Genomic DNA, 25,515 nt, shown 5'->3' with positions numbered 1-25,515 from the left:
TGAGGACACTGTTTGTTACCACACTTGTTAACTTTTCTAACTATTCATTTAAAACGACATGAAGAAGATTGAAGAGAAGATAAGAGGATATGGAGAAGGATGCACAGGAAGACAGAGGCTACACGATAAAGGAGAGACATAGGGGAGAGGGAGATGAGGAGGGAGAGAGAAAGAGGCAGGTGGGTGGAGAGGAGGGGGGGGGGGGGGGGGTGGCAAGACAGATAGGAGGACTCATAATAAAAGAAGGAACCAGACTCATCCAAGGTCATCATTTATTTATTGTTTTTATGTACAAATCAAAGCTACAAACACACGATCAGGAGGGGCAGTGTTGGGGTTCGGGGTGGGTTTGGGGGTGGGGGTCTACAGGCTGTGTCGGACGGTGCGGTTGCGGAGGCCGAGCAGGTACTCCTGGGCCTGGTCCAGCCCGGTGCGGGGCTCCGTCGCGGGCGGGGGGCCCTCCACCAGCTTCACGAAGTAGTGGCAGTACACCTTGTCCATGATGCCGAACATGCCCCGTCCGTGGTACCGGATCCTCTTCAGGTACTTGCCCTTCCCGGAGTGGGACTCCGCTGGGGGGGGGGTCAAAGGTCACAACGTGGAGACGCAACAACCACGCCCATTTGTTCTGTTTTTGACCGAGGGTTGATTTCATTTTTCCCAGTGTAAACAACATGTTGTGTTTAGATCAATAAACAAAATGCTATATTTAGTTAAAAAAACATGCTGCATTTTACATGAATTAACATGAGACTTAGATACATTTAGTTTAATTTCCCTAACCCATGTTTACCAACCACTATACCTAACCCATGTTTACCAACCCCTAACCCATGTTTACTAACCCTTATACCTAACCCATAAGTTCTCACTGATTATATCTATGATGATGGTGTAGTAGAGCTGCTCGATGATGGGAAAAATCATAATCCCGATTATTTTGGTCAATATTGAAATCACGATTATTCCAACGATTATTTTTGTGTTTGAAAACTTGCAACTGAGAACTATGAAATTTCGCCTTAAAAAAAAACAATGCTCAAAAAGAAAATGTTCCAATCTAAAATAATATACATATATGTATCCAGCTGTTCTGCCCTTTCTATAAAAAAATAATCTAAAAAAATAAATAAAAAAAATCCCAAAACTGTTTACATTTTTGGATCGTTTGACGCTAAAATCGAAATCGCAATCAAAATTCGATTAATCGCCCAGCCCTACGGTGTGGTCACAGGTTGTGGGTTAAAGCCTGACTTATAGGAGTAGTCAGGTTGTGGCCTTGAAGCCTGACGTGTAGGTGTAGTCAAAGGTTGTGGTGTTAAAGCCTGATGGTGTAGGTGTAGTCACAGGTTGTGGTGTTGAAGCCTGATGGTGTAGGTGTAGTCACAGGTTGTGGTGTTGAAGCCTGATGGTGTAGGGGTATCCACTGGCTGTGGTGTTTAAGGCTCACCGATGTACAGGTTGGACTTGTATTCCACGTTATGGTTCTTAACAGCCATGTCCTGAGCTTCTAGAAGCACCTAGAGATGAAGACAGGAAGTAGATCAGAAAACATAGGTAGTAATGCCCCAGTCAGTGTCCACCAGTAGAATACTGTGGTTTTACTGTGCAGCTTCCACTAGAACCAGTAGAAGACTGTGGTTGTACTGGGCCGCTCCTCGTAGAATCAGTAGAAGAATGTCATTGTACTGGGCAGCTGTTAACAATACAGACTATTTAAACAATGTCAACTTTATTTACTTTATAAACTATTATACTATACTACTATAGACTACTAACGTGTAGACTCCGCCTCTTTCGCTATCTTGAAGCTAGCGTCTAGACTCCGCCTCCTTGACTATCTTGAAGCTAGCGTCTAGACTCCGCCTCCTTCACTATCTTGATGCTAGCGTCTAGACTCCGCCTCCTTAACTATTTTGAAGCTAGCGTCTAGACTCCGCCTCCTTCACTATCTTGATTCTAGCGTCTAGACTCCGCCTCCTTCACTATCTTGATTCTAGCGTCTAGACTCCGCCTCCTTCACTATCTTGATGCTAGCGTCTAGACTCCGCCTCCTTCCCTATCTTGACGCTAGTGTCTAGACTCCGCCTCCTTCACCTCTTTCACTATCTTGGCTCCTTTCTTATCGTTGAACTCCAGCTGGGTGATGGCCTGGTCAATGCTCAGGCCTCGGATCTGTTCAAAGGGTCAGAGGTTAAAGGTCAGTCAGCCATAGATCATCAGTTGTGTGTAGAGCGAGCCCCCATCTACTGAGAACACTGTGGCCTCTCACCATCTTAGCGAGGTACCACATCTTATCTTTGCTGTACTTGATCTGTCTTCTACAGTGGTGGACCTCCTGTAGAGCGGGAGGACAACAGATGAATAGACGGACACACGGACAAATTCACACCACGGATAAGATTAACACGACCGACAGACAGATAAACATGATGATGACAGACAATTACTTTCTGTTTTCTTTAATGACTGCACTGCCCTCGGCCCAGAATAACTTCCTGTTCCTCTGATAACATGCATCGATTGACCTCCAGATGAAGTGATAAATGACTCCCCAATCAGATGAATAAACGGATATTGATCTGTATTATAAATGACCAAACAGAGGAATGAACTGATATTGATCTGTATTTATAAATGACTCTAAACAGGTGAATGTACTGATATTGATCTGTATTTATAATTGACCGAACAGATTAATGTTCTGATATTGATCTGGATTGATAAAAGTACAAACACGTGGATGCGCGCCCCCCCCCTTTGACCCATCTACATGACGAGCGCACGGCAGCAGGACGGGGTCCCAGCCGCCTGACCCCGTGACTCACGGCCGCTCTGCGAGGCTCCCCTGGGAGCTGCGGGGGGTACAGCTGCAGGTTCCTCCTCTCCCAGTTCTTGTTGACCTCCAGAGCGGCGCTGGTGTGGAGGCCGGCCGGGGGTCTGCCGGAGAGGGCCGTCCCCCTAACAGAGGGACAGAGCAGGGGGGGGGGCTGAGCTCACGGCTCCTCCTCTGGTCAGACCATCACATTGGATGTTGACGTCGGAGCTGTACCTCTCAGATGGAACGAATACGTCGGGGTTAATGTGCTTTATTCTGCTTGAATTATTTACCAACCGTGCGCTGGATATTATTTAATCTAGAGCGTCATTGGTTTTATATCGACTGAATCGGCTGAAATCAAACACCATTAAACGTCTGCCGCAGTGCTATGAGCATATTGTTTCTGCGTTGTCAAGGAAACATGTGGTCAACATCTGTCAAGGGGACCTTTGTTGAAAATAAAAAATAGAAGGCCCACCCTTAGAACTTCATTGTCCAATCAGGATTAAGTATTTAACAAAACTGTGGTAGAATCACTTCTATATACAAACACATGATAGACCTTCTACTGCTTCTGACTCAAAGAGCTTCTCTGTCCAGCTGGTCGTACGTCGTACGTGCCCGGTGTTGATTGCATGCTCTATTCTCAACCTCATTTTACGGTACTTTTATATATGATATGTACATTAAATGTAGACCAAAGGATGAATGGTAAATGGACTGCATTAATGCAGCACTTTTCTAACCAGTGGCCATTCAAAGCGCTTTGCAATGCTGCCTAACATTCACACATCCTTACACACATTCACACATCCTTACACACATTCACACATCCTTACACACATTCACACATCAACGGCGAAGTCAGCCATGCAAGGAGAACGTTAGCAGTCAGGTGTCTTGCTCAGGGACACCTGAAGGAGCTCTACGTCTGCATGCTCAAAAGAAATAGAGGAAACATGAAGCTGTGGTGTGTCCTGTTTCCCTGCTGTCTCCCTGCTGTCTCCAGCCTCTTACCTCAAATGACGAGTCAGACTCCGCAGGAAAGAAAGCCCTGAGAGAAGACACGCGGAAACACATTCAACAGCAAGTAGTGATATAATGTCAGTGTTGTTTAATAAGGTATATAGTTAATAATAATAAGGAAACAGATGCTCACCGCGACCTGTGCAGGCAGTCGCCATGTTGAAACAGTTTACGACAATAGGTCGATCAGGTTTACGTTAATAGACTGCGAAATCATTAGAAAGTTAAGTTGACAGTGGTTAATCGTTGTATTCTTTTTAAAAGTCTAAGTCTTCAATTAAACGCCAGCTTAAATGTAAATATAGCACTTAAATGTTTGTTCGGGGGGATGTTTTAATTTGGACCCTTGTAGGGATCCGTAGTCCGTCAACCGGTATTTACGACAGCTCGTTGACAACACGGTAGACGCCGTGATTACGAACAAGCATGGATGCTACAGTAGGAGTGTGTTAACCTGGCCTGTGTGTTTTCACTTGGGTTGACATCTCTGGATTTCATCGATTTATATAAAAAGCATTCACTTTCAAGGCATCATGCATGAAAGAGTGATTCCCGCGTCTCCCAACTGGTACTGCGGCCGCTGCAGCGACACCAACCAGAGAGGCGTGATGGGCTTCGGAGCCCGGAACACAGTCTATCTGCTGGACGTGTCTGCAGAGTCCTGCTCGGTCCTGGGTGAGTAGATCCAACACTGATCCACAGTCCTTAAAAGTCCTGGGTCAGTAGATATGTCACCCTGACCCACAGTCCTGGGTGAGTAGATGGTGCGACACTCTGATCCACAGTCCTGGATGAGTACCACTCAGATCCAGAGTTCTGGGTGAGAAGATGCATCACTCTGATCCAGAGGACTTTAATAACAACTAGGCAATTCAAATGAAAGATTCATGCCACAGATGAGGAGGACTTAAAGATTCTTTGACTCCAACACTGCCCTCATGAAACAATATCTCCTTTCACCTCGGAGATTAATAACCTACATATCTCTCCATCCCTAGATACCTCTCTATCCCTAGATCTCTATATCTATCTAGGACCTTACTGGGCCGTTTTAACAAGGTCTGACTCCAGACCAGCTCTGTAACTGTATAGCTCTGTTGACCGCGTCTGACTCCCTGTCTCCGTCTCCCTGCAGGGAGTCTGTCCGGACACAAGGAGCGAGTGTCGGGCTTCTCCTTCTGTCGCCAGGCCGGTCAGGACCAGCTGTGTGCCAGCAGCTCTGACGACGGCACTGTCAAGTTCTGGGACGCGGACGACAGAGTTCTGCTCAAAGAACACAGCGGGCATCAGGTGGGTACCGCCATATGCCCGACAGCAGGATGGTACTTGGTGCCAACACAACAAATGAAGTCTAGATCAGAATCTGATGCATTTGAGCAAAGAACAGTACTATGCCTGTGATGTACATTGTTTGTATGTAAATATAAATATGTATGTCATCGCGTACGTCAAACCTACAGTCTCTTTACTAAGCTAGCAAGCATCTGTGTTGACATACTGTGTGTGTGTGTGTGTGTGTGTGTGTGTGTGTGTGTGTGTGTGTGTGTGTGTGTGTGTGTGTGTGTGTGTGTGTGTGTGTGTGTGTGTGTGTGTGTGTGTGTGTGTGTGTGTGTGTGTTGCAGGGCACCATTGTGGCGCTCCACTGGTCTCCAGCTGATAAGAACCTGGTGGTGTCCGGGGACGACAAGGGGGTGGTGGTCTGCTACTGGTTCAACACGGGTGACTGCAGCAGCTTCTTCCCCCTCCCCAAGGCCCTGTTCTCCCTCTCGTGCTCCCCCCACTCCTGGAAGCTCCTGGCCCTGGGGTGAGGAGCTCAGATGTTCTTCACATCATGTTCTGCTCACACAATCAGACCCTAGAGTGGATGGTCTACAGAATGAGATTGAGAGGAGCTGTAGGGCGTGGTCACCCCCCTGACAGAGGCTCCTAACACACAGCCCCCACTTTAGCCCCGATGGTTAACCTCCAGGAGACCCTGGAGGACCAAGTGAGCCACTGCATAACAAGTGTCTCCTCCTGCTCCTCCTCCTGCTCCTCCTCCTGTTCTTCCTCTTCCTCCTCCTGCTCTTCCTCCTCCTCCTGCTCCTCCTCCTCCTCCTGCTCCTCCTCCTCCTTCTCCTCCTCCTCCTCCTGCTCCTCCTCCTGCTCCTCCTCCTCCTCCTCCTCCTCCCCCTGCTCCTCTTCCTCCCCCTCCTCCCCCTCTTCCTCCTCTTCCTCCTCCTCCTCCTCCTCCAGGTACAAGCAGGGGATAATCCTCCTGGTAGACGTGTCTAAGAAGGGGGAGGTGCTGCATCGGCTGCGAGGCCACGAGGATGAGATCCACTCCCTCTCCTGGTCCCCCAGCACCCCCGCCCTGGAGCAGGGAGACGCCCCCCAGGAGGCCCCCCAGGACCCCCCAGGGGAGGAGGAGGGTAGGGTGCAACCAGACGCTGGTCCTGTACGGCCCTCTGCAACACAAAGGGTTCCAGGTTTCTGCTGGACCTCTAGAAACTAGAGCCTGTTGAAGCAGGACCAGGTTGGTTTCTGGGGTCAGCTGATTGGACCATATCCTCCAACACGTGATTCTGTTTCCTGTGTAGATTTCGCGAGAGGGAGCGGCGGGTATCTGGCCTCCGGGAGCCGAGACCAGACCATCCGGGTCTGGAGCACCGACACCGGGAGAGGTGAGATCCTCCGCACCCCGGCCACGCCTTTCAAATACTTACTGCTTAACTACTACACCTTTAAATACTTCACCACTGCTGCACTACTACACCTTTAAATACTTACTGCTTCACTACTACACCTTTAAATACTTACTGCTGCACTACTACACCTTTAAATACTTCACCACTAGTTCACTACTACACCTTTTTAAATACCTACTACTAAACTGCTACACTTAACTGAAATACTTACTACCTAACAACTACACATTTTAAATACTTACTACTCAACTACTACACATTTTAAATACTTACTACTTGACTACTACACATTTTAAGTACTAACTACCTAACAACTACACATTTTAAATACTTACTACTTAACTACTACACCTATTTAAATACTTAGTACCTAACAACTGCACCTCTAAACACTAGGCGGGTGGGGATGGAACCCAGAACCTCACCACTAGACCCCATGAGGTAAATGACTCTTCTTCTCTGGTGGTGAATGCAGGCATCACAACGTTAAAGCTGCCCTACCTGAAGAAGAGAGGGGGCGGAGTCGGCGGTGGGGGCGGAGCCAGTGGGGGGAAGGACCGCCTCTGGCTCAGTGTTCATTGGCCGGACGACCGCCCCTCCCAGCTGCTGTCCAGCTGTTTCAGGTGACCAGGAACATCTGCCTCTTCTCCTATAGTGACGGAGCTAACGTGCTAGTTATGCTATAAAGTTAGCCTGGTGATTACAGTATAGAGCTAACCTGCTGGTTATGCTATAGAACTAACGTATCTGTGTGTGTGCGCCTGCGTGTAGTGGAGAGCTGGTTCTGTGGGACCTGGGTGCGAGTGGGAAACAGAAGTGGAGTGTTCTGGGCTCAGGGGATCAGAACCACAGCCGCATCGTGTTCAACATGAGCTCCGTCCGTCTGGCCAGCGGGCGCCAGCTCCTCCTCACCACCTCCATGGACCGAGAGGTACCGTAATCCAGATTAACTCATCATGTTAATCCAGAGTCACTCATGTTAATCCAGAGTCACTCATGTTAATCCAGATTAACTCATCATGTTACTCCTTATTAACTCAGTTTGTTAATCCAGATTAACTCATGTTAATCCAGATTAACTCATGATGTTAATCCAGATGAACTCATCATTTTACTCCTTATTAACTCATCATGTTGCTCCTTATTAACTCATTTTGTTAGTCCAGATTAACTCATGTTAATCCAGATTAACTCATGATGTTAATCCAGAATAACTCATCATGGTTATGGAGAAGTGTTCATCTATTTGGATCGGTAATCCAGATTACATGATTGAATCTATATCGATCCATTAATCCCGACTACACAGTGTTGACCTAAATCTGCCTGTTAATCCAGATTAAGTGCTGGGACCTGGCGTCCCTGGAGTGCGTGTGGACGCTGCCCACCCTGGGGGGCTCGGTGTACGCCCTCAGCTTCTCCCCGGTGGCCACGGGCCTGCTGGCCCTGGGCGGGGCCGACCAGATGATCCGGTCCTGGGACACGCTGTCCCTGCAGAACCCCTACCTCACCAAGACCTTCTGGCAGGGCATCCGCTCCAAGATCACCGCGGTACGGCTCGCCTTGGATATAGGAGATCTAGGACTAGGACTCGGTGGCGTCACTTGGGGGAAACATAAGTTTAATGCTGGGTACAGTTGTTTTGTCCACTAGGTGGAGGTTTGGCTCCATCCAGTGGTCTAAACAGACAGAATCAGTAGTACACTAATACGCGCCGTCGTAGTGCCGTCCAAACTGTACCGTTCTGGTTCTCTGTGGTGACGTGGTTCTGTGTGGTGACGTGGTTCTGTGCGGTGACGTGGTTCTGTGCGGTGACGTGGTTCTGTGCGGTGACGTGGTTCTGTGCGGTGACGTGGTTCTGTGCGGTGACGTGGTTCTGTGCGGTGACGTGGTTCTGTGCGGTGACGTGGTTCTGTGCGGTGACGTGGTTCTGTGCGGTGACGTGGTTCTGTGCGGTGACGTGGTTCTGTGCGGTGACGTGGTTCTGTGTGGTGACGTGGTTCTGTGTTGTGTTCTGCCCAGCTGGTCTGGCACCCTAGCCGGGAGGGCTCGTTGGCGTTCGGGACGGACGACGGGAAAGTGGGAATCTACGACGCCTTCTCCAACAAGTGAGAGGAACCAGTTAACCCCGACTAAAGGACCCCTTAGGGAGTAAAGTACCTCTCTCAGATTGAACGAGGTCCTCGTTGTCATGACCCCCTTCAGATGACTGTCCTCCTCTTCCTCCTCCTGCAGGCCTCCTCAGATCTCCTCCTCCTACCACCATAAGACCATCTACAGGCTGGCCTGGGGCCCCCCCCTGCCCCCCCTCTCCTTTGGTGAGAGAGAGACACACACACACACACACACACACACACACACACACACACACACACACACACACACACACACACACACACACACACACACCCCTCTACAGAGATACTAAGGGGGTTGGTGTTCTCTGTTCTCCCTGCAGGGGGTGCTGGTGAGCGCCCGTCCTGCAGCCTCTACAGCTGTGGGGGGGAGGGCGCCATCCTGCAGCACGACCCCCGCAACCTGGCCTCAGACGCCTGCAACATCGACAAGCTCATCAGAGACACCAACGGCATCAAGGTACCGTAGCCTAGCGCCGACTAGCCTATCACAGCCTGGCGTAGCTTAGCACGGCGCTAGCAGAGCACCGAGTAGCCTAGCCTAGCACAAAGTAGCCTAGCACCGCAAAGAACTAGCAGAGCACCGTGTAGCCTAGCCTAGCACCAAGTAGCCTAGCACCGGACAGAAGTAGCAGAGCACTGTGTAGCCTAGCACCGCACAGAACCAGCAGAACACACCTTGTAGCCTAGCCTAGCAGAGAGAATTAGCCGGACTTGAACGATAGTGTAACCCATGGCAACCGTCTTAACTCCTCCCCCCCCCCCCCCCCCCCCAGCACAAGCTGTCCCCTCACTCGGACTTCAGCTGGAAACCAGACGGAACCGTGGTTGCCGTCGGCAACGAGGACGGGTCAGTTGCCTATTCCGCAATGAGCAGCCCACTACGAGTGTGTGTGTTGCCGTGCCGTACCCATGACCTCGTGCGCTGACCCCCCCCACACCCCCAGGTCTGTGGACGTGTACGCGGCCCCCGCCCTGAAGCAGCTGTGCAGCGTGCAGCAGCACAATAAGATCATCAACACGCTGCAGTGGTACCACCCCCTGGCGCCGCAGCCCGAGCTGCAGTACCTGCTGGCGTCCGGCTCCAGCAGCGCCAAGGTCTACGTGCACGACCTGCGCTTGGCCTGCGGTAGGAAGGAACCACGTGACCGCTAGCCTCAGGTTGATACAGAGGGCAGGGTGTTTACATGAGGAGCTCTAAGACACATGTTTACATGTCAAGCTCTAAAACACATTGTTTACGTATCAAGCTCACAAAAACATGGTGTTTACATGTGGAGCTCTAAAACACATGGTGTACATGTCAAGCTCTAAAGCACATGTTGTTTACATGTGAAGCTCTAAAATGCATGTTTATATGTAAAGCTCTAAAACACATGTTTACATGTATAGGTGTAAAACCCTATATTGTTTACATGTGAAGCTCTAGTACACATGGTGTTTACATGTGAAGCTCTAGTACACATGGTGTTTACATGTGAAGCTCTAAAACACCTGGTGTTTACATGTGGAGCTCTAAAACACATGTTTATATGCAGAGCTCAAAAACTCATGGTGTTCACATTTGAAGCTCTCAAACAATTGGTGTTTACATGGGAAGCTCTAAAACACATTGTCTACATGTGAAGCTCTAAAACACATTGTCTACATGTGAAGCTCTAAAACACATTGTCTACATGTGAAGCTCTAAAACACATTGTCTACATGTGAAGCTCTAAAACACATTGTTTACATGTGAAGCTCTAAAAGCATATAAACAAGCGGTTGTAATCAGCAGTATCTGACCCACAGTGCAGCTGTTGTCGGGGTTGTTGGGTGTGAGACGCGGGAGCATCAGGAGTTAGCCTAGCTTGGCTGACCTTATCCCCCCCTGTTGGACCCCTTGTTGTCTCCAGAGGCGCCGGCGGACCCCCCTGCTGTGATCTCGGAGGCCTTCCGCACCCTGGGGGCCCACACGGGCAAGATCACCGGCCTCTCCTGGAGCCCCCACCACCCGGCACGCCTGGCCACCGTCAGCTACGACCACACCGCGCAGGTCAGGGGTCACAAAGATAAGGTCGAAGGTCAGGGGTCATACAGATAAGGTCGAAGGTCAGGGATCATACAGATAAGATCGGAGGTCAGGGGGCAATACAGAGCAGGTTGAAGGTCAGGGGTCATTAAAAAGCAGGTTGAAGGTCAGGGTTCACGCAGAGCAGGTTGAAGGTCAGGGGTCACACAGACAGGTCAAAGTTCGGGGGTCAAACAGACGGGTTAAAGGTCAGGGGTCATTCAAAATCAGGTTGAAGGTCAGGGGTCACCGGAGCAGGTTGAGGGTCAGGAGTCAAACAGAGCAGGTTTAAGGGCAAGGGTCATGCATAATCATTTAGCGCCATTTGTGTGAAATTAGCAAATTGATCCAGGTTTACATCTGAATTAGCATAGATCTTTTTGTTGAGATTTCTCCAGATTTTGCTACATATTCCACATTGTGTGTGTCTGTGTGTGCAGGTCTGGGATGTGCTGAAGGGGGAAGGGCTAGTGAACTATCGTGGTCATGGTAACCGGGTCATGTGTGTGGAGTGGTCCCCCGTGGACCCAGACGTGGTCTGGACCGGAGCGGATGACTTCACCGTTCACGAGTGGAAGCCGTCCAAGCAGGAGTTCACAGCGCCCCCAAAAGGTGAGGAGCAGGACTGCAGCCTGGTCCTAGTAGGACTACAGCCTGGGCCCATAGGACTGCATTACCCAGTAGGACTACAGCCTGGTCCCAGTAGGACTACAGCCTGGGCCCATAGGACTGCACTACCCAGTACGACTACAGCCTGGTCCTAGTAGGACTACAGCCTGGGCCCATAGGACTGCATTACCAGTACCGTGTAGGACTACAGTACAGCCTGATCTAAAGGTGTCAACCCTGTTTACCTTAACTTCCTCTTCCTCAGGCAAGAAGACGGTGGGACTGAGGGAGAAGAACAAGCTGAAGAAGATCAACATGGCCGCCGCCGGGCAGCGAGAGGGAGAGTCCCCGCCTGTTGGAGAGAGAGAAGCTAGTGAGAGAGGGACTAGGAGTGTTGATGGAGAGAGGGAGACCAAGGCCGTGAACGGAGAGACGGAGACTAAGGCAGTGACTGGAGAGAGAGGGTGGCGGGAGAGAGACCCTAAGAGAGTCAACGGCGAGAGAGAGACCGTCAGTGTTAATAGAGAGAGAGAGACTAAGGCAGTGAATGGAGAGAGAGGGTGGAGGGAGAGGGACACAAGGAGTGTTAACGGGGAGCGAGACGAAGACGAACAGAATGGAACCAACGGCTCGTTGTCAACAGGTAACACACGCACGCACACACACAGGACACTAGTGTGAGCCATGCTACTGTGTGCCATGTTAGCTGCTATTGTTAGCATGCTAAGGTGGTCTTGTGGTGTGTTTCCAGCCGGTGGATTGATGAAGAAGCCCCCTGCACCCTTGAGGACCAAGGAGAAGCCAGGTGTGTCTTACATGCTACTATATTCTCTTACAGTGCTGATATTATTGCATCACCTGGTTAAATATATTCCACACTAGGTTCCCAATTTCCTCGAAGACGCCAATGTGTTGACACTTTTGAAACGTTGTATTTAATACATTACACTTATTACATGATATGACGTATAGGAGATGTCTCAAACGTGTGTGTGTGTGTGTGTGTGTGTGTGTGTGTAGAGTTGATGAAGAGGAAGAAGGCTCGCTCCATGCTTCCTCTCAGCACTGCCATGGACCACCGCTCCAAAGAGGACCTGCTGGAGGACTGCGTTACCCTGGCAACCATCACACACAGCCCAGGTGAGCCTGTTACCCTGGCAACCGCCACACACAGCCCAGGTGAGCCTGTTACCCCGGCAACCGCCACACACAGCCCAGGTGAGCCTGTTACCCTGGCAACCGTCACGCACGGCCCAGGTGAGCCTGTTACCCTGGCAACCGTCACATACAGAGCATGCCCGTCTGGGTTACCATAGCAACCGTCAGTCAACCCAGTTGATGCCATCATGACCTAGATGGACGACCGTTGGTGTGTTAGTTAATATTGCGTGTGTGTATGATTGTGTGAAGCCCTTTTGAAACCAACTCATTATACCGGTGGAGGGGCGCGGCCAGAGCCCCGCCTCCAGCTGATTGGTCTCTTATTCCGATTTGGAAGGCTCATGTGTGCGGTTGTGTGTTGTGTCCTCAGCGCCCCCTGCAGGCTGTGTCCCGGGCAAGGGACCCCACCTCCAGCTGGGGCTGTTCTCAGACCGGCCCGCCCTCCACAGCATGTTCCAGGAGGAAGGTGAGCTCGACACTAGCGGCTAACATCAGTACCGCTCACACTAGTAGCAACAAAACCACTAGCGGCTAACATCAGTACCGCTCACACCAACAGTAGCAATAAAACCACTGGCGGCTAACATCAGTAACGCTCACACTAACGGTATCATTGAGAACACTAGTGGCTAGGACACCTAGCATTGCTAAGGAACGGTGTTGCTAGCAGGAGGAGAAAGATACTAGCTGTGTGTGTGTGTGTGTGTGTGTGTGTGTGCAGAGGAAGCCCACCTGGCTGCAGGTCACCCTGACTCGGTGGTCTACCTGCGGCTGTGGAGCGGAGACGTGGAGGGAGCCCTGAGGACGGCCACCGAGAGGGGAGAGCTCAACGACCACCTGCTCGCTATCGCCCCCACAGGTGAGACCCGGAACTACACCTGGAGCCGTGATACAGGACAGACTGTAGCTGGGATAAAAGACGGACTGCAGCTGTGATAAAGGACAAACTGTGATGAAGGACAGACTGTGATAAAGGACAGACTGTGATAGAGGACAGACTGTAGCTGTGATAAAGGACGGACTGTAGCTGTGATAAAGGACAGACTGTAGCTGTGATAAAGGACAGACTGTGATAAAGGACAGACTGTAGCTGTGATAGAGGACAGACTGATAAAGGACAGACTGTAGCTGTGATAGAGGACAGGCTGATGAAGGACAGACTGTAGCTGTGATAGAGAACAGACTGTAGCTGTGATAGAGGACAGACTAGCTGTGATAAAGGACAGACTAGCTGTGATAAAGGACAGACTAGCTGTGATAAAGGACAGACTAGCTGTGATAAAGGACAGACTAGCTGTGATAAAGGACAGACTGTAGCTGTGATAAAGGACAGAATGTGATAAAGGACGGACTGTAGCTGTGATAGAGGACAGACTGTGATAAAGGACAGACTGTAGCTGGGATAAAAGACAGACTGTAGCTGTGATAGAGGCAGACTGAAGCAGAGCTAGAGGACAGACTGTGACAACAGAGACTCTTACCTGTGCAAGTGGCTACAGGCTGGTGTATAAAGGTGTGTTACCCTTGCAGGTGGCCATAGGGTGCTGTATTAAAGGAGTGTTACCTGTGAGGGTGGTGTATTAAGGTGTTACCTGTGAGGGTGGTGTATGAAGGTGTTAGCTGTGAGGGTGGTGTATTAAGGTGTTACCTGTGAGGGTGGTGTATTAAGGTGTTACCTGTGAGGGTGGTGTATGAAGGTGTGTTACCTGTGAGGGTGGTGTATTAAGGTGTTACCTGTGAGGGTGGTGTATTAAGGTGTTACCTGTGAGGGTGGTGTATTAAGGTGTGTTACCTGTGAGGGTGGTGTATGAAGGTGTGTTGCCTGTGAGGGTGGTGTATGAAGGTGTGTTACCTGTGAGGGTGGTGTATGAAGGTGTGTTGCCTGTGAGGGTGGTGTATGAAGGTGTGTTACCTGTGAGGGTGGTGTATGAAGGTGTTACCTGTGAGGGTGGTGTATTAAGGTGTGTTACCTGTCCAGGTGGCTACAGGGTGTGGGTCCGGACGGTGCAGGACTATGTGAAGCAGCTCTGTCTGCAGGATCAGCATTTGAAAGCCGCCTCCTTCCTGCTGTCAATCAACAAGCTGCACGAAGCGATAGAGCTGCTGCACTCACACAAGATGTACAGGTGGGCCTGGAATGGATACATTATCTCTACGTGTATAATGTATATATTATCTCTAGAGGTGTGTGTGTGTGTGTAATGTTTATATTATCTCTAGAGATGTGTGTGTAATCTATATAATATCTCTGTAGAGAAGTATGTGTATAATCGTATATATTATCTCTAGAGGTGTGTAATGTAATATCTCTGTAGAGAAGTATGTGTATAATGTATGTATTATCTCTAGAGGTGTGTGTGTGTGTGTGTGTGTGTGTGTGGAATGTATACATTATCTCTCTAGAGAAGTATGTGTATAATTTATATATTATCTCTAGAGGTGTGTCTAATGTATATATTATCTTTGCGTGTAACGTATACATTATCTCTAGAGGTGTGTGTAATGTATATATTGTCTGTGTGTGTGTAACGTATACATTATCCCTGTAGAGAAGCTATAGCTCTGGCCCGGGCCAGACTCCCGGACCAGGACGTGGTTCTGAAGGGGCTCTACGTGTCCTGGGCCACGGCCCTGGAGAAAGACGGACACCTGTCGGCCGCTGCCAAGTGGTACACACTCCTATACATATACTGCTTATATACTAATACATATACCATACCTCCTGCCGCTGCCAAGTGGTACACACTCCTATACATATACTGCTTATATACTAATACATATACCATACCTTCTGCCGCTGCCAAGTGGTACACACTCCTATATAGATATACTGCTTATATACTAATACACCTTCAGCCTCTGCCCTTGGTGGTACACACACTCTTATAGATACACTGAATTATATACTAATACATATACCGGTCAGCTGCTGCCGAATAGTACATGTACTCTTATATAGATATACTGCTTTATATATATATATGATCTCATACCTTCTGCTGCTGCCAAGTAGTACACACACTACTATATAGATATACTGCTTTGTATACTTGTACATCAGGGCTTTGACTCCGAACTTCGTAATTCGAATATAATTCGAATATCAAAAGATCAATCAAAATTCGAACAAATATTAGGCAGCCCTTAATATTGGAACCTGTTATGGGCAGGCCAAGAGGGGTAGACGTCAGAGAACCCTACGCAGTCTATTCATAATATTGTAATGACCACGGAAGAGGCAGTGAATGAAGTATTGATTAGACAGCCATTTATTAGAAACCTAATAAACCGTTGGAACACGCAAGACCGGTAACCATAGCAACGCGGGTAAACAAACCCCGCGAAGACCTATCCAGGTCTTACTGAAGGCATTTAATGGTCAAAATATTATTAATAAATATTTGAATATTAATGGTAATAAACAAACAAACTTCGAATATGATTTTGGGGCAAAAGTCAAAGTCCTAATATAGTTATACTGCTTTGTGTACTTATACATACACTGATGGATGGTCAAGTTGTGTACAGATGGATGTGGTCCAATCAGGTGTCTCTGTCTTCTGACCGTCCAGTTACGTAGCTGCGGGGGCGGGCTTCGACGCGGCCAAGGTGGTGTCTAAGAAGAGCGACGCCCCCTCGCTGCGGGCCGCCGCGACGATAGCCCGCCTAGCGGGGGAGAGCCAGCTAGCTCACACCATAGCGCTACGCTGTGCTAAGGGACTAGCCGCTAGCCTGGACTGGGTGGGGGCACAGCAAGTACTCAAAGCCCAGGAAGTATCCAGCTCCAAGGGAGTACCCCATAGTAATGGAGTAGCCAGTACCCAGGAAGTACCCAGTACCGAGGGAGTACCCAGTACCCAGGGAGTACCCAGTACTGAGGAAGTACCCAGTACCCAGGAAGTACCCAGTACCGAGGGATTACCCCATACCATTGGAGTACCCAGTACCCAGGAAGTACCCAGTACCCAAGAAGTCACCAGTACCGAGCAGGTACCCAGTACACAGGAAGTACCCAGTACCCAAGATGGCATGCTGGTGGGTACACATTTGACTTCTAGTCATATTGTATTATACAGATCTTATAATCTCTTATTATCGTATATATTCCAAATGCCATGGTGTACCTGCTAATCGTGTATGTGTGTGTGTGTATAAATGTGTGTGTGTTGTGGTGTGCAGGTCCACAGGTTGTGTTTCTGCGTGGCTGAGATCCTCAGTGCTGCCTTAACAGAGTGCGAGGCGGTCTCGTCCCACCCCTGGGCCAGACCCGGTCCTCCCCGGGGGGGGTCCGGTCCCGAGCCCCCCCAGGACCGGGTGCGTGCGGTGTGGCAGCAGGAGTTCGGGGTAGCAGGAGGTTCTGGGGTCACGTCCCTCCTGAAGGATCTCGCATCTGTTGAGAAGAGTCAACTGAGCAGCAGCAGCCCTGCACACCAGGTCTGTCTACTACATGAACTGTCTGTCTGTCTACTACATGAACTGTCTGTCTGTCTACTACATGAACTGTCTGTCTACTACATGTCTGTCTGTCTACTACATGTCTGTCTGTCTTCTACATGTCTGTCTGTCTACTACATGTCTGTCTGTCTACTACATGTCTGTCTGTCTGTCTACTACATGTCTGTCTGTCTGTCTACTACATGTCTGTCTGTCTGTCTACTACATGTCTGTCTGTCTACTACATGTCTGTCTGAGTCTGTCTCTCAGTGTGGTGTCCTCCTCCTCCATCATTAGGTGGTGCCTCATGTCTCTCTGTGTCTCTTGATGTCCTCCTCCTCCTCCATCATTAGGTGGTGCCTCATGTCTCTCTCTGTCCCTTGATGTCCTCCTCCTCCTCCATCATTAGGTGGTGCCTCATGTCTCTCTCTGTCCCTTGATGTCCTCCTCCTCCTCCATCATTAGGTGGTGCCTCATGTCTCTCTGTGTCTCTTGATGTCCTCCTCCTCCTCCATCATTAGGTGGTGCCTCATGTCTCTCCCTGTCTCTTGATGTCCTCCTCCTCCTCCATCATTAGGTGGTGCCTCATGTCTCTCTCTGTCCCTTGATGTCCTCCTCCTCCTTCATCATTAGGTGGTGCCTCATGTCTCTCTGTGTGTTTCTTAACTTCCTCCTCCTCCTCCATCATCAGGTGTTGTGTCTGTGTGTCTCTTGACCTCCTCCTCCTTCACTAGGTGTTGTGTCTGTGTGTCTCTTGACCTCCTCCTCCGTCACCAGGTGGTGTCCCACGTCGCAGTGTGTCTGTCCACGGCCGTGCTGCTCTGGCTGAGGGGCGGGGACGACGACGAGCTGACGAAGGCGGTCTGGGAGGCGGTGGAGGCTCCGCGGGGGGTCGGCCACGACGGCATGTCCGTCATGCTCAGCTCCCTGATCTTCCCCGATGGTGGGTTCCTTTCCTCCTCCTCCTCCTCCTCCTTCGATGACATCAGACTCTTTAAGAAGTTTAACGTTTTGAATCTTAAATCTCCTCAGGGGACGTCAGCGTGTTTTCCCGGAGGTTCCAGAAGGTTCTGGTTCCCGTGGCGAAGGGGGCGTCGGCGGCCCTCACCAGCCTGCAGGCCTTCCTCAACTACCGCTTCCTGTTCGACCTCTGGTGGAGCCACGCCCCCTCAGCCACCTCAGCCAATCAGGAGCTGACTAATGTTGCCGTGGCCGGGGAGGCGGTTACCGGGGTGACGGTTACCGAGACGGCGGTTACCGAGACGGCAGTTACCGAGGCGACGGTTACCGAGGCGACGGCGCTGAGCAGGCGTGCGGCGGTGCTGCTGTCGGAGCCCCACGCGGCGTACCAGGCCACCCAGAGGGACGTGGCCCGCGTCCAGGAGCGACTGACCGGCCTAGTGCTCCACCACGCCCGGGCCCACCAGCAGGGGGCCCAGGGCCAGGACCTGAGCCAGGACCAGGGCCAGGACCAGGGCCAGGGCCAGGGCCAGAGCATAGACCAGAGCCAGGACCAGAGCCAGGACCAGGGGTACGCTGGGGACTAGAACCAGGCTTTAGAGCTAGAGGGGAGACGTGTATCTGGGAGTGTTACTGGTTCTAAACCCAGTATCTATGGTTCTAATAGTGGGATGGTTACTGGTTATAATCCCAGTATCTATGGTTCTAACAGAGGGATGGTTACTGGTTATAAACCCAGTATCTATGGTTCTAACAGTGGGACGGTTACTGGTTCTAAACCCAGTATCTATGGTTCTAACAGTGGGATGGTTACTGGTTCTAAACCCAGTATCTATGGTCCTAACAGTGGGATGGTTACTGGTTCTAAACCCAGTATCTATGGTTCTAACAGTGGGACGGTTACTGGTTCTAAACCCAGTATCTAAACTGTGTCTCTAGGCCGGAGGAGCCGGAGACCCTGATAAGTCTGTCGGCCCAGATGACCCTCTACCAGAAAGACCTCGCTCTGCTGCCCGACACCATCAAGGTCTGACCTCACAACTTGACCTAACTCTGAATAATGCTCTAAAGGAAGGTCTTTACCAACGATGTACTGTATATCATCCTGTTACCAGCTCAACTCGTCACAAACGACCAACTTTAACTAGCTCGATTCATTACAAAATAACATATTGCAGTACATACCGGGGTCGGCTTAGCTCGGCTTAGCTCAGGAGGTAGAGCAGATGTCTTGTAACCGAAAGGTTGCTAGTTCGATCCCCAGCTCCTCCTAGCTGAGTGTTGATGCGTCCCTGAGCAAGACACTTTAACCCTAACTGCTCCTGACGAGCTGGCTGTCGCCTTGCATGGCTGACTCCGCCATCGGTGTGTCAACGTGTGTATTAACTGATGTAGGTCGCTTTTGTTAAAAGCGTCTGCTAAATAATAATAATAATATATTTAATTTGTAGAGAATATATTTAATTTAATATATTTAATTTGTAGAGTCGCTTTGGATAAAAGTGTCTGCTAAATAATAATAATAATATTATATTTAATTTGTAGAGCCCTTTGCATTCAGAAATCCCAAGTGCTACAGAGTTTAAGAGAGAGGAAAAAAATATAAATAAAAAGGGGTTGTTAAAACATTTAATACATTAACAGTAAAAGGGGAATTAGCAGAAGGCTTTTTTTGTAATAGTAGTTCAACGTGACCTAGCGTCCCCTAGCCCCTCCCCTCGTATGGCGGTGCTGATCGGCGCCCCTCTGTCCCCCCCAGACGTACAGCCACCCTGACGTGGTGGAGTGCAGCCTGGTGGTGCTCCACCTGGCCCGGGGCTCCACCCTGGTGACGGAGGCCCTGCAGACGACCGCCAGGGACCTGCTGCGCCGCTACGCCAGCAGCCCCGACGCCCAGAGGGCCGCCCGGGCCTTCCTCGCCTGAGGACCTCTGGGAGGACACCCGGGGGGCGGTCCGGGCCTTCCTCGCCTGAGGACCTCTGGGAGGACACCCAGGGGGCGGTCCGGGCCTTCCTCGTCTGAGGACCTCTGGGAGGACACCCAGAGGGTTCCTCACCTGAGGACCTCTGGGAGGACACCCAGAGGGCGGTCCGGGCCTTACTCGCCTGAGGACTTCTGGGAGGACACCCATGCGGTTCCTCACCTGAGGACCTCTGGGAGGACACCCATGCGGTTCCTCACCTGAGGACCTCTGGGAGGACACCCATGGGGTTCCTCACCTGAGGACCTCTGGGAGGACACCCATGGGGTTCCTCACCTGAGGACCTCTGGGAGGACACTCCGTCCCCCCTGTTTAGTTGGTTTCGTTTGAGACTGTACGACAACGTTGCGCTTTGTTTACTTTGTGGAAACTCCCAATAGCAGCATTTATACTGTATCACTTTCTGTTGAATAAAATATTTCTGTACTCAATGCTCCCGTGGGTCAGTGGTCGTCTTTATCAAAGGGTTCACGTGCTGCTCGACTCCAAAACAAGGAATGGATTCTCAGACCGCACTGGAGCCGTGGCTGCCTGTTGCTGCAGTAACCATGGAGATGGTTGGCTATGAGCAGATCACCTCACAATACTGCATTATATACTCTGACCTCACAATACTACAATATATACTTTAACCTTACAATACTGCATAATATACTCTGACCTCACAATACTAACCTCACAATACTGCATTATACACTCTGACCTCACAATACTACAATATATACTTTAACCTCACAATACTGTATTATACACTCTGACCTCACAATACTACAATATATACTTTAACCTCACAATACTGTATTATACACTCTGACCTCACAATACTACAATGCATACTTTATCCTCACAATACTGCATACTCTGACCTCACAATACTACAATATATACTTTAACCACACAATACTGCATTATATACTCTGACCTCACAATGCTACAATATATACTTTAACCACACAATACTACCGTGAAGGTCGAGTTCCTCCAGCCTCACCACTAGTTCCTCCTCTCCACCAGTCTATACCACACCTTTGCAAACCGAACCGTACCGCACCCTGCAGTGGAAACGCGGCATAATGATGCATACTGTGGCGAGTCCTACGGGGGTCGCGCCGGGGATTGTGTGCTCGGTAGAATGTAGTTGTGTGTTGTTGAGTGTTTACTTGTTGTGTGTAGTGTTACTGCCACCGTTACTGAGAATTACTTGTCTGTTGGGTTGGGTGTGCGGTGCGCTGTGTTTTGTGTGTCCTGTTGAATAACGGCAGCTCTCGTAGTCGTGCGGTGTATGGAGCACGAGAGTTGCGTCATCGCTTAACCTGTGCTCCCGTCTCGATCACAATACTGCCCGGTTAATGTCCACAAGTCTGAGGCATGCACCTTAACGCACATGGCCATAGTGCCCATACGCGCGGTGTCATAAGTAGGTAAATCTCCCCAAACAACTTAAACATTACACAATTTTAGATACAGGTAAAAGGTATCGATTCCATGGATAACCTGCAGTTTATGCATATAAATAGCCCATCGACCATAGGCTAAATATATATAGGCCTGCATACATATTGGAAACATATAAAGATAAACATGTAGGTAGGTCTATAGGCTAATCCATGTGCATTGCATGTTATATCATATTTAACATTATAAGGAGGTATAAGAAGAAGATGTAATTTATTGAGCCCGTGGAGAAATGCACAATTCCGCATGAACATCCGACAGTGTAGCGTTTAGGTACCGACTCCAGCTCTTGCGCACTTGCCTTGTTTATCTACTCTCCAGCCAGGGGTGGCAGGAAAGCAGAGCATTTCCTAGAAATGGTGTGACTACAAATAATGATATACCCCCCCCCCTCCTTGGTGTGGCCCACCCAGCTCAGCTTTAAAAAGCGACGTAGAGGACGGAGCTCTCATCCTGATCCTGCTCTCAGGAGACGCGGCCAGGACAGCCAAGGTAGGACAGTACGTTATTTGATCAGTTATACCTCATACAATAAAGTTGTTGCAGTTGGTACTGATTTTGTGTACCCGTTTTGATTGTTACCACGGTATTTAAAGTGTGGTATTTAAAGGGGATCTATTATGCTTTTTCGACTTTTATGACCTATAAACGTTGTTATAATGATTGATAGTCATGTTTAACAATACTAAAGTGTCAAATAATGACGTACATGCATTTCGACGTATTCCCTGGCATGGGCGCAGATGGCACTGGGGACGGGGGGGACATGTCCCCCTCAGATTCATAGTGACCCCACCCACTCTGTCCCTACATAGGGTTAGGGTTAGACTAATTTACATGCAGCGCGCATTGAGAGCCCGGCGTTTGTGTGCTACGACTAATGGTGCGTTCAGGTTGTGCACGAATGTGCCCCCGTGAAGTCGGATCTTCAGCTCGGAAAGTCGAATTAATCTCACCAGCCAGACATAGAATTCATGCTATCTGCTACTTACGTAAACAGTATTATATGTTTGTTTGTTTGTTGTACGTTTGTGAGGCTGGGAAGCGCTTGGAGCACTCAGCTTTGGGGTTACGTTGTTCCGAGCTCCAAGTTCCGACTTTCAGTGTAAATCGAACACACCATAAGGCACGACTCTCACTCCCCAGGGTCCTAAAGAGGAACTATTAGCTCAGCTGCGCCTGTACCTGTTGCGGTGATCATTGTCTACTATGACAGAGCGGGTGCTTCAATGAAGAAACAAAATGAAGAAGCAAAAAACAATCAGATCGTTTTTTCAAAAAACAAACAATGTAAGTAGGCTATGCCTGTTGCCTGTTGACTTTCACAGATGTGGCAGCTAATCGTTTTGTAATGTTGAGTAATAATAATAATAATAGATTCAATTTATATAGCGCTTTTCACGTACTCAAAGCGCTTTACATAGGGGCACAAAAATAGATAAACAAGAGAAAAAAAAGTTGATGGGGCTAGAGATAGTGAGTGATCTAGGGGTAGGCAGAGGAGAAGAGATGAGTCTTGAGGCGGGACTGGAAGATGGCGAGGGACTCAGAGTCACGAATATGTTGGGGGAGGGAGTTCCAGAGCCTGGGAGATGTCCTGGAGAAGGACAGTAGGAGACAGAGTAGGAGCTAGTGACATTAATAAACGCCATTTGCTCTTACCTGAAGTAGGCTAAATGTAAAATAAAAAAGTATTTTCAGGCCGTGGGTGAATAGCTTTAATGTTTTTTCATTTTTATGGATAATCTTATTTTAACTAGAAAATTCCTAAAGAAATTATGAGTGTGCCTGGCTCTGGGCCCCGTTTCCCGAAAGCATCTTTAGCCTAAGTAGATCGCAGAGTGGGTCGTACGAGCATCGTACAGTTTTCACACCGTTTCCCGAAAGCATCTTTGGTAACGAACGTCTTGAAAACGCTCGTAGCTAACGAGTGCTCCAGGGTACTCGTAGGACGCTAAGAGCCTCGTTAGCCTACTATAGCCTCAGTGGCGTGACCAGCGGACATTCCTAGTATTGGATGCGTTTTATTATAACACATCGGTAATGGTGTATCACGTGCGTCTGAGCCTAATGTTGGCCATTATGTTCTTAGTTTGAGAGAGACAGTCCAGGAAATGTTTGAGCAGGCAGGGCACTTAAAATGTGTGAGAGAAAGTGGGGGGGATTTGTGCAGACTGACATAGGCTACTCTTAAAACGTAGCCTAAAATAATGTAAAATAATAGAAATTTTAATTATAAAAATATTTAATAAAATGCAAAGGAGCAGGCAAAAGGCTGGGATATGGTGGGGATTGGTCACGTTGACGGGAATGTTTAGTGACATGTGGGAGGGTGGAGGGGGTTCAAAAAAAGTCTCAATCACTCTTCGACGTGCATGAAAACCAGCCGCGTAGTTATGAGGGAGGCCGTCCTCACACCGATCTTCCTCGTCGTCATCGTCCTCAATGTCCTCCGGTTCAACCAAAGCTACCCCAGCCTTAGCTGCAATGTTGTGCAACATAGCTGTCACACATATCACAGCGCATGACTTGGCCGGCGAAAACTGGAGCCCTCCGCTGGACTTGTGAAGGCATCTAAAGCGCAACTTCCACCTCCCGATCGTGCGCTCAGGATTAGGACTGATATATATGTCGGCCTAGGCTTAATCAATTGTGTTTTAATAGCTTTAGCATTCATATTATTGCAATCTATTATTTTCGTAGGCTACTCTGCAGTTGGCCTTGATGGGGAGATATTTTAACCCTTTTTAACCCCATTTTCCTCCGACATTCCTGCGTCTCCCCCTGCGTCATAGCCCGTTTCAGCACCATGTCAGTGGACAGGTACAATCCTACGATCGTCGTGAGTGCAGCGAATGCGCGTTCACGTTAAGAGGAGTTTCGGGAAACGCTCCAAAGAAATTATCGATGGTTCGAAAGATCCATCTTTCGAACCATCTTACGAGCGAAGATCCATCGATATCGGGAAACGGGGCCTGGTCTCCTATCTGTCTGTTATTCTTTCACTTTCGGTTTAACCTTGTTCCTTGTTCTAAATCCTAAGCTGCACTTCTCCTTCTTCTAAATCTTCACCATTTGTCTATGAGTTGTTAAATACTTTCCAATACATTTTCTATTTGCAGGTTTTCTTCGCCAGTATTAAATTCCAGTTTGAACATGGTGGACTCCCAGTATTACCTCCCTAATGACATCGGTGTCTCTGCGCTGGACTGCAGAGAGGCGTTCAGCCTGCTGTCACCGCGGGAACAGATGTACTCCCACTACCTCTCCCGGGCAGCCTGGTACGTCGACGTGAAAACCAGCATTACGTTGAATTGTTCATGAACGACGTTCCCAAGTACAGACTTCGGAGTAAAAGTAAAACCCATTATTCTTTTTTTTATTGGTTAAGTTCAGGGACATTGCACACTAATCAACATTCAAAATGTAAGTGAGCCAGAGTTAGCCTAAGAAGCTAGTTTTCATCTGTTGTCCCCTGCCAGATATTCAAAAGGCAACCTAAAATTACAGAAATAAAATGCATATAAAAAACAAAGATAGTAAAATTGATAGTATGTAGGAGAAAATACTTTCCATACTTTGTCCCTGGTTAAATGAGATGTACGGCTTATGGCAGCTCTTCATTGACCTCTATATCTAACTCTGTATCTGTAGGTATGGTGGCCTGGCAGTTCTGCTGCAGACCTCCCCAGAGTCTGCAAACATCTTCGTGCTGCTTCAAAAGATCTTCCGTAAACAACCAGCTGCTGAACTGGAGCCAGTCGCCATGGCAGCTGGGCTTACCAGTGAGGAGTACCAGGTGCATCATCACTCTCCTTCGCACACTCTCCCTTCCTCTTCCTCCCTCTCCTGGTCGCTCCAACCTCATTCTATCCTGAAAACCAAACAAGTCTGCGAGCTCATGTTTTATTTTCTCCGGCATATGCATCTGGCCAGATTTCCAACTGACCAAACACAACCGTATCTTATAGGTGGCAGTATTTTCATAAACAAACAAGATGGTAGCTGCTAATCTTTTCTCTAATTGGTTGTAGGCCTATCAAATTGAGCCAGAGGTATTTGGGTCTGCAACCTTCAACAAAATCCAAAGATCCCTGAAGTACTAGGGATATTGTACTGTCTGTGTGTCTGCTTGTCTGTCTGGGAACTGATCCCTTGTTTTATTAATTTTAATCCCCTTTTTTCCTCAACGTTGC

The 25,515-nt window shown here is 49.0% G+C and overlaps 3 protein-coding genes across 4 annotated transcripts in view; 2 read left to right on the top strand and 1 right to left on the bottom strand.

Moving 5' to 3' along the window:
• Nucleotides 1–270: 270 nt before the first annotated feature.
• Nucleotides 271–4,107, bottom strand: mrpl22 (mitochondrial ribosomal protein L22). Its single transcript, XM_056593620.1, has 7 exons — nt 3,981–4,107; nt 3,839–3,875; nt 2,829–2,961; nt 2,273–2,338; nt 2,098–2,175; nt 1,451–1,520; nt 271–572 (listed from the first exon to the last, which is right to left on the bottom strand). Exons 1-7 carry the CDS (start codon nt 4,003–4,005, stop codon nt 364–366), a joined length of 618 nt encoding a protein of 205 aa, XP_056449595.1. The 5' UTR covers nt 4,006–4,107; the 3' UTR covers nt 271–363.
• Nucleotides 4,108–4,221: 114 nt separating this feature from the next.
• The window catches only part of gemin5 (gem (nuclear organelle) associated protein 5), a 54,686-nt gene continuing 33,392 nt past the window's right edge, over nt 4,222–25,515 (top strand). The window contains exons 1-28 of one of the 2 annotated variants that reach the window (XM_056593617.1): nt 4,223–4,522; nt 4,983–5,137; nt 5,470–5,651; nt 6,083–6,258; nt 6,427–6,510; nt 7,010–7,157; nt 7,306–7,465; nt 7,873–8,085; nt 8,557–8,642; nt 8,770–8,852; nt 8,993–9,129; nt 9,446–9,519; nt 9,617–9,798; nt 10,565–10,704; nt 11,160–11,331; nt 11,594–11,971; nt 12,080–12,133; nt 12,349–12,468; nt 12,860–12,955; nt 13,211–13,348; nt 14,468–14,615; nt 15,039–15,158; nt 16,062–16,524; nt 16,669–16,923; nt 17,701–17,866; nt 17,956–18,454; nt 18,823–18,910; nt 19,643–20,293. In XM_056593617.1, coding sequence (XP_056449592.1) covers nt 4,381–4,522; nt 4,983–5,137; nt 5,470–5,651; nt 6,083–6,258; nt 6,427–6,510; nt 7,010–7,157; nt 7,306–7,465; nt 7,873–8,085; nt 8,557–8,642; nt 8,770–8,852; nt 8,993–9,129; nt 9,446–9,519; nt 9,617–9,798; nt 10,565–10,704; nt 11,160–11,331; nt 11,594–11,971; nt 12,080–12,133; nt 12,349–12,468; nt 12,860–12,955; nt 13,211–13,348; nt 14,468–14,615; nt 15,039–15,158; nt 16,062–16,524; nt 16,669–16,923; nt 17,701–17,866; nt 17,956–18,454; nt 18,823–18,910; nt 19,643–19,807 — 4,824 coding nt within the window. In that variant the 5' untranslated portion in view covers nt 4,223–4,380 and the 3' untranslated portion in view covers nt 19,808–20,293. Of the gene's footprint in view, nt 4,523–4,982; nt 5,138–5,469; nt 5,652–6,082; nt 6,259–6,426; nt 6,511–7,009; nt 7,158–7,305; nt 7,466–7,872; nt 8,086–8,556; nt 8,643–8,769; nt 8,853–8,992; nt 9,130–9,445; nt 9,520–9,616; nt 9,799–10,564; nt 10,705–11,159; nt 11,332–11,593; nt 11,972–12,079; nt 12,134–12,348; nt 12,469–12,859; nt 12,956–13,210; nt 13,349–14,467; nt 14,616–15,038; nt 15,159–16,061; nt 16,525–16,668; nt 16,924–17,700; nt 17,867–17,955; nt 18,455–18,822; nt 18,911–19,642; nt 20,294–25,515 lie in introns of those variants that run through there. The other variant, XM_056593618.1, reaches the window with a different exon arrangement.
• The window catches only part of LOC130385219 (dipeptidyl peptidase 3-like), a 34,596-nt gene continuing 30,813 nt past the window's right edge, over nt 21,733–25,515 (top strand). Inside the window, exons 1-3 of the mRNA XM_056593619.1 lie at nt 21,733–21,811; nt 24,442–24,600; nt 24,974–25,118. Coding sequence (XP_056449594.1) covers nt 24,476–24,600; nt 24,974–25,118 — 270 coding nt within the window. The 5' untranslated portion in view covers nt 21,733–21,811; nt 24,442–24,475. The remainder of the gene's footprint in view (nt 21,812–24,441; nt 24,601–24,973; nt 25,119–25,515) is intronic.

Source organism: Gadus chalcogrammus, chromosome 7, assembly GCF_026213295.1.
Source record: "Gadus chalcogrammus isolate NIFS_2021 chromosome 7, NIFS_Gcha_1.0, whole genome shotgun sequence".
Lineage (NCBI taxonomy): Eukaryota > Metazoa > Chordata > Actinopteri > Gadiformes > Gadidae > Gadus > Gadus chalcogrammus.
The sequence above is the reverse complement of the archived record's forward strand: the minus strand, read 5'-3'. Positions and strand labels throughout refer to the sequence as shown.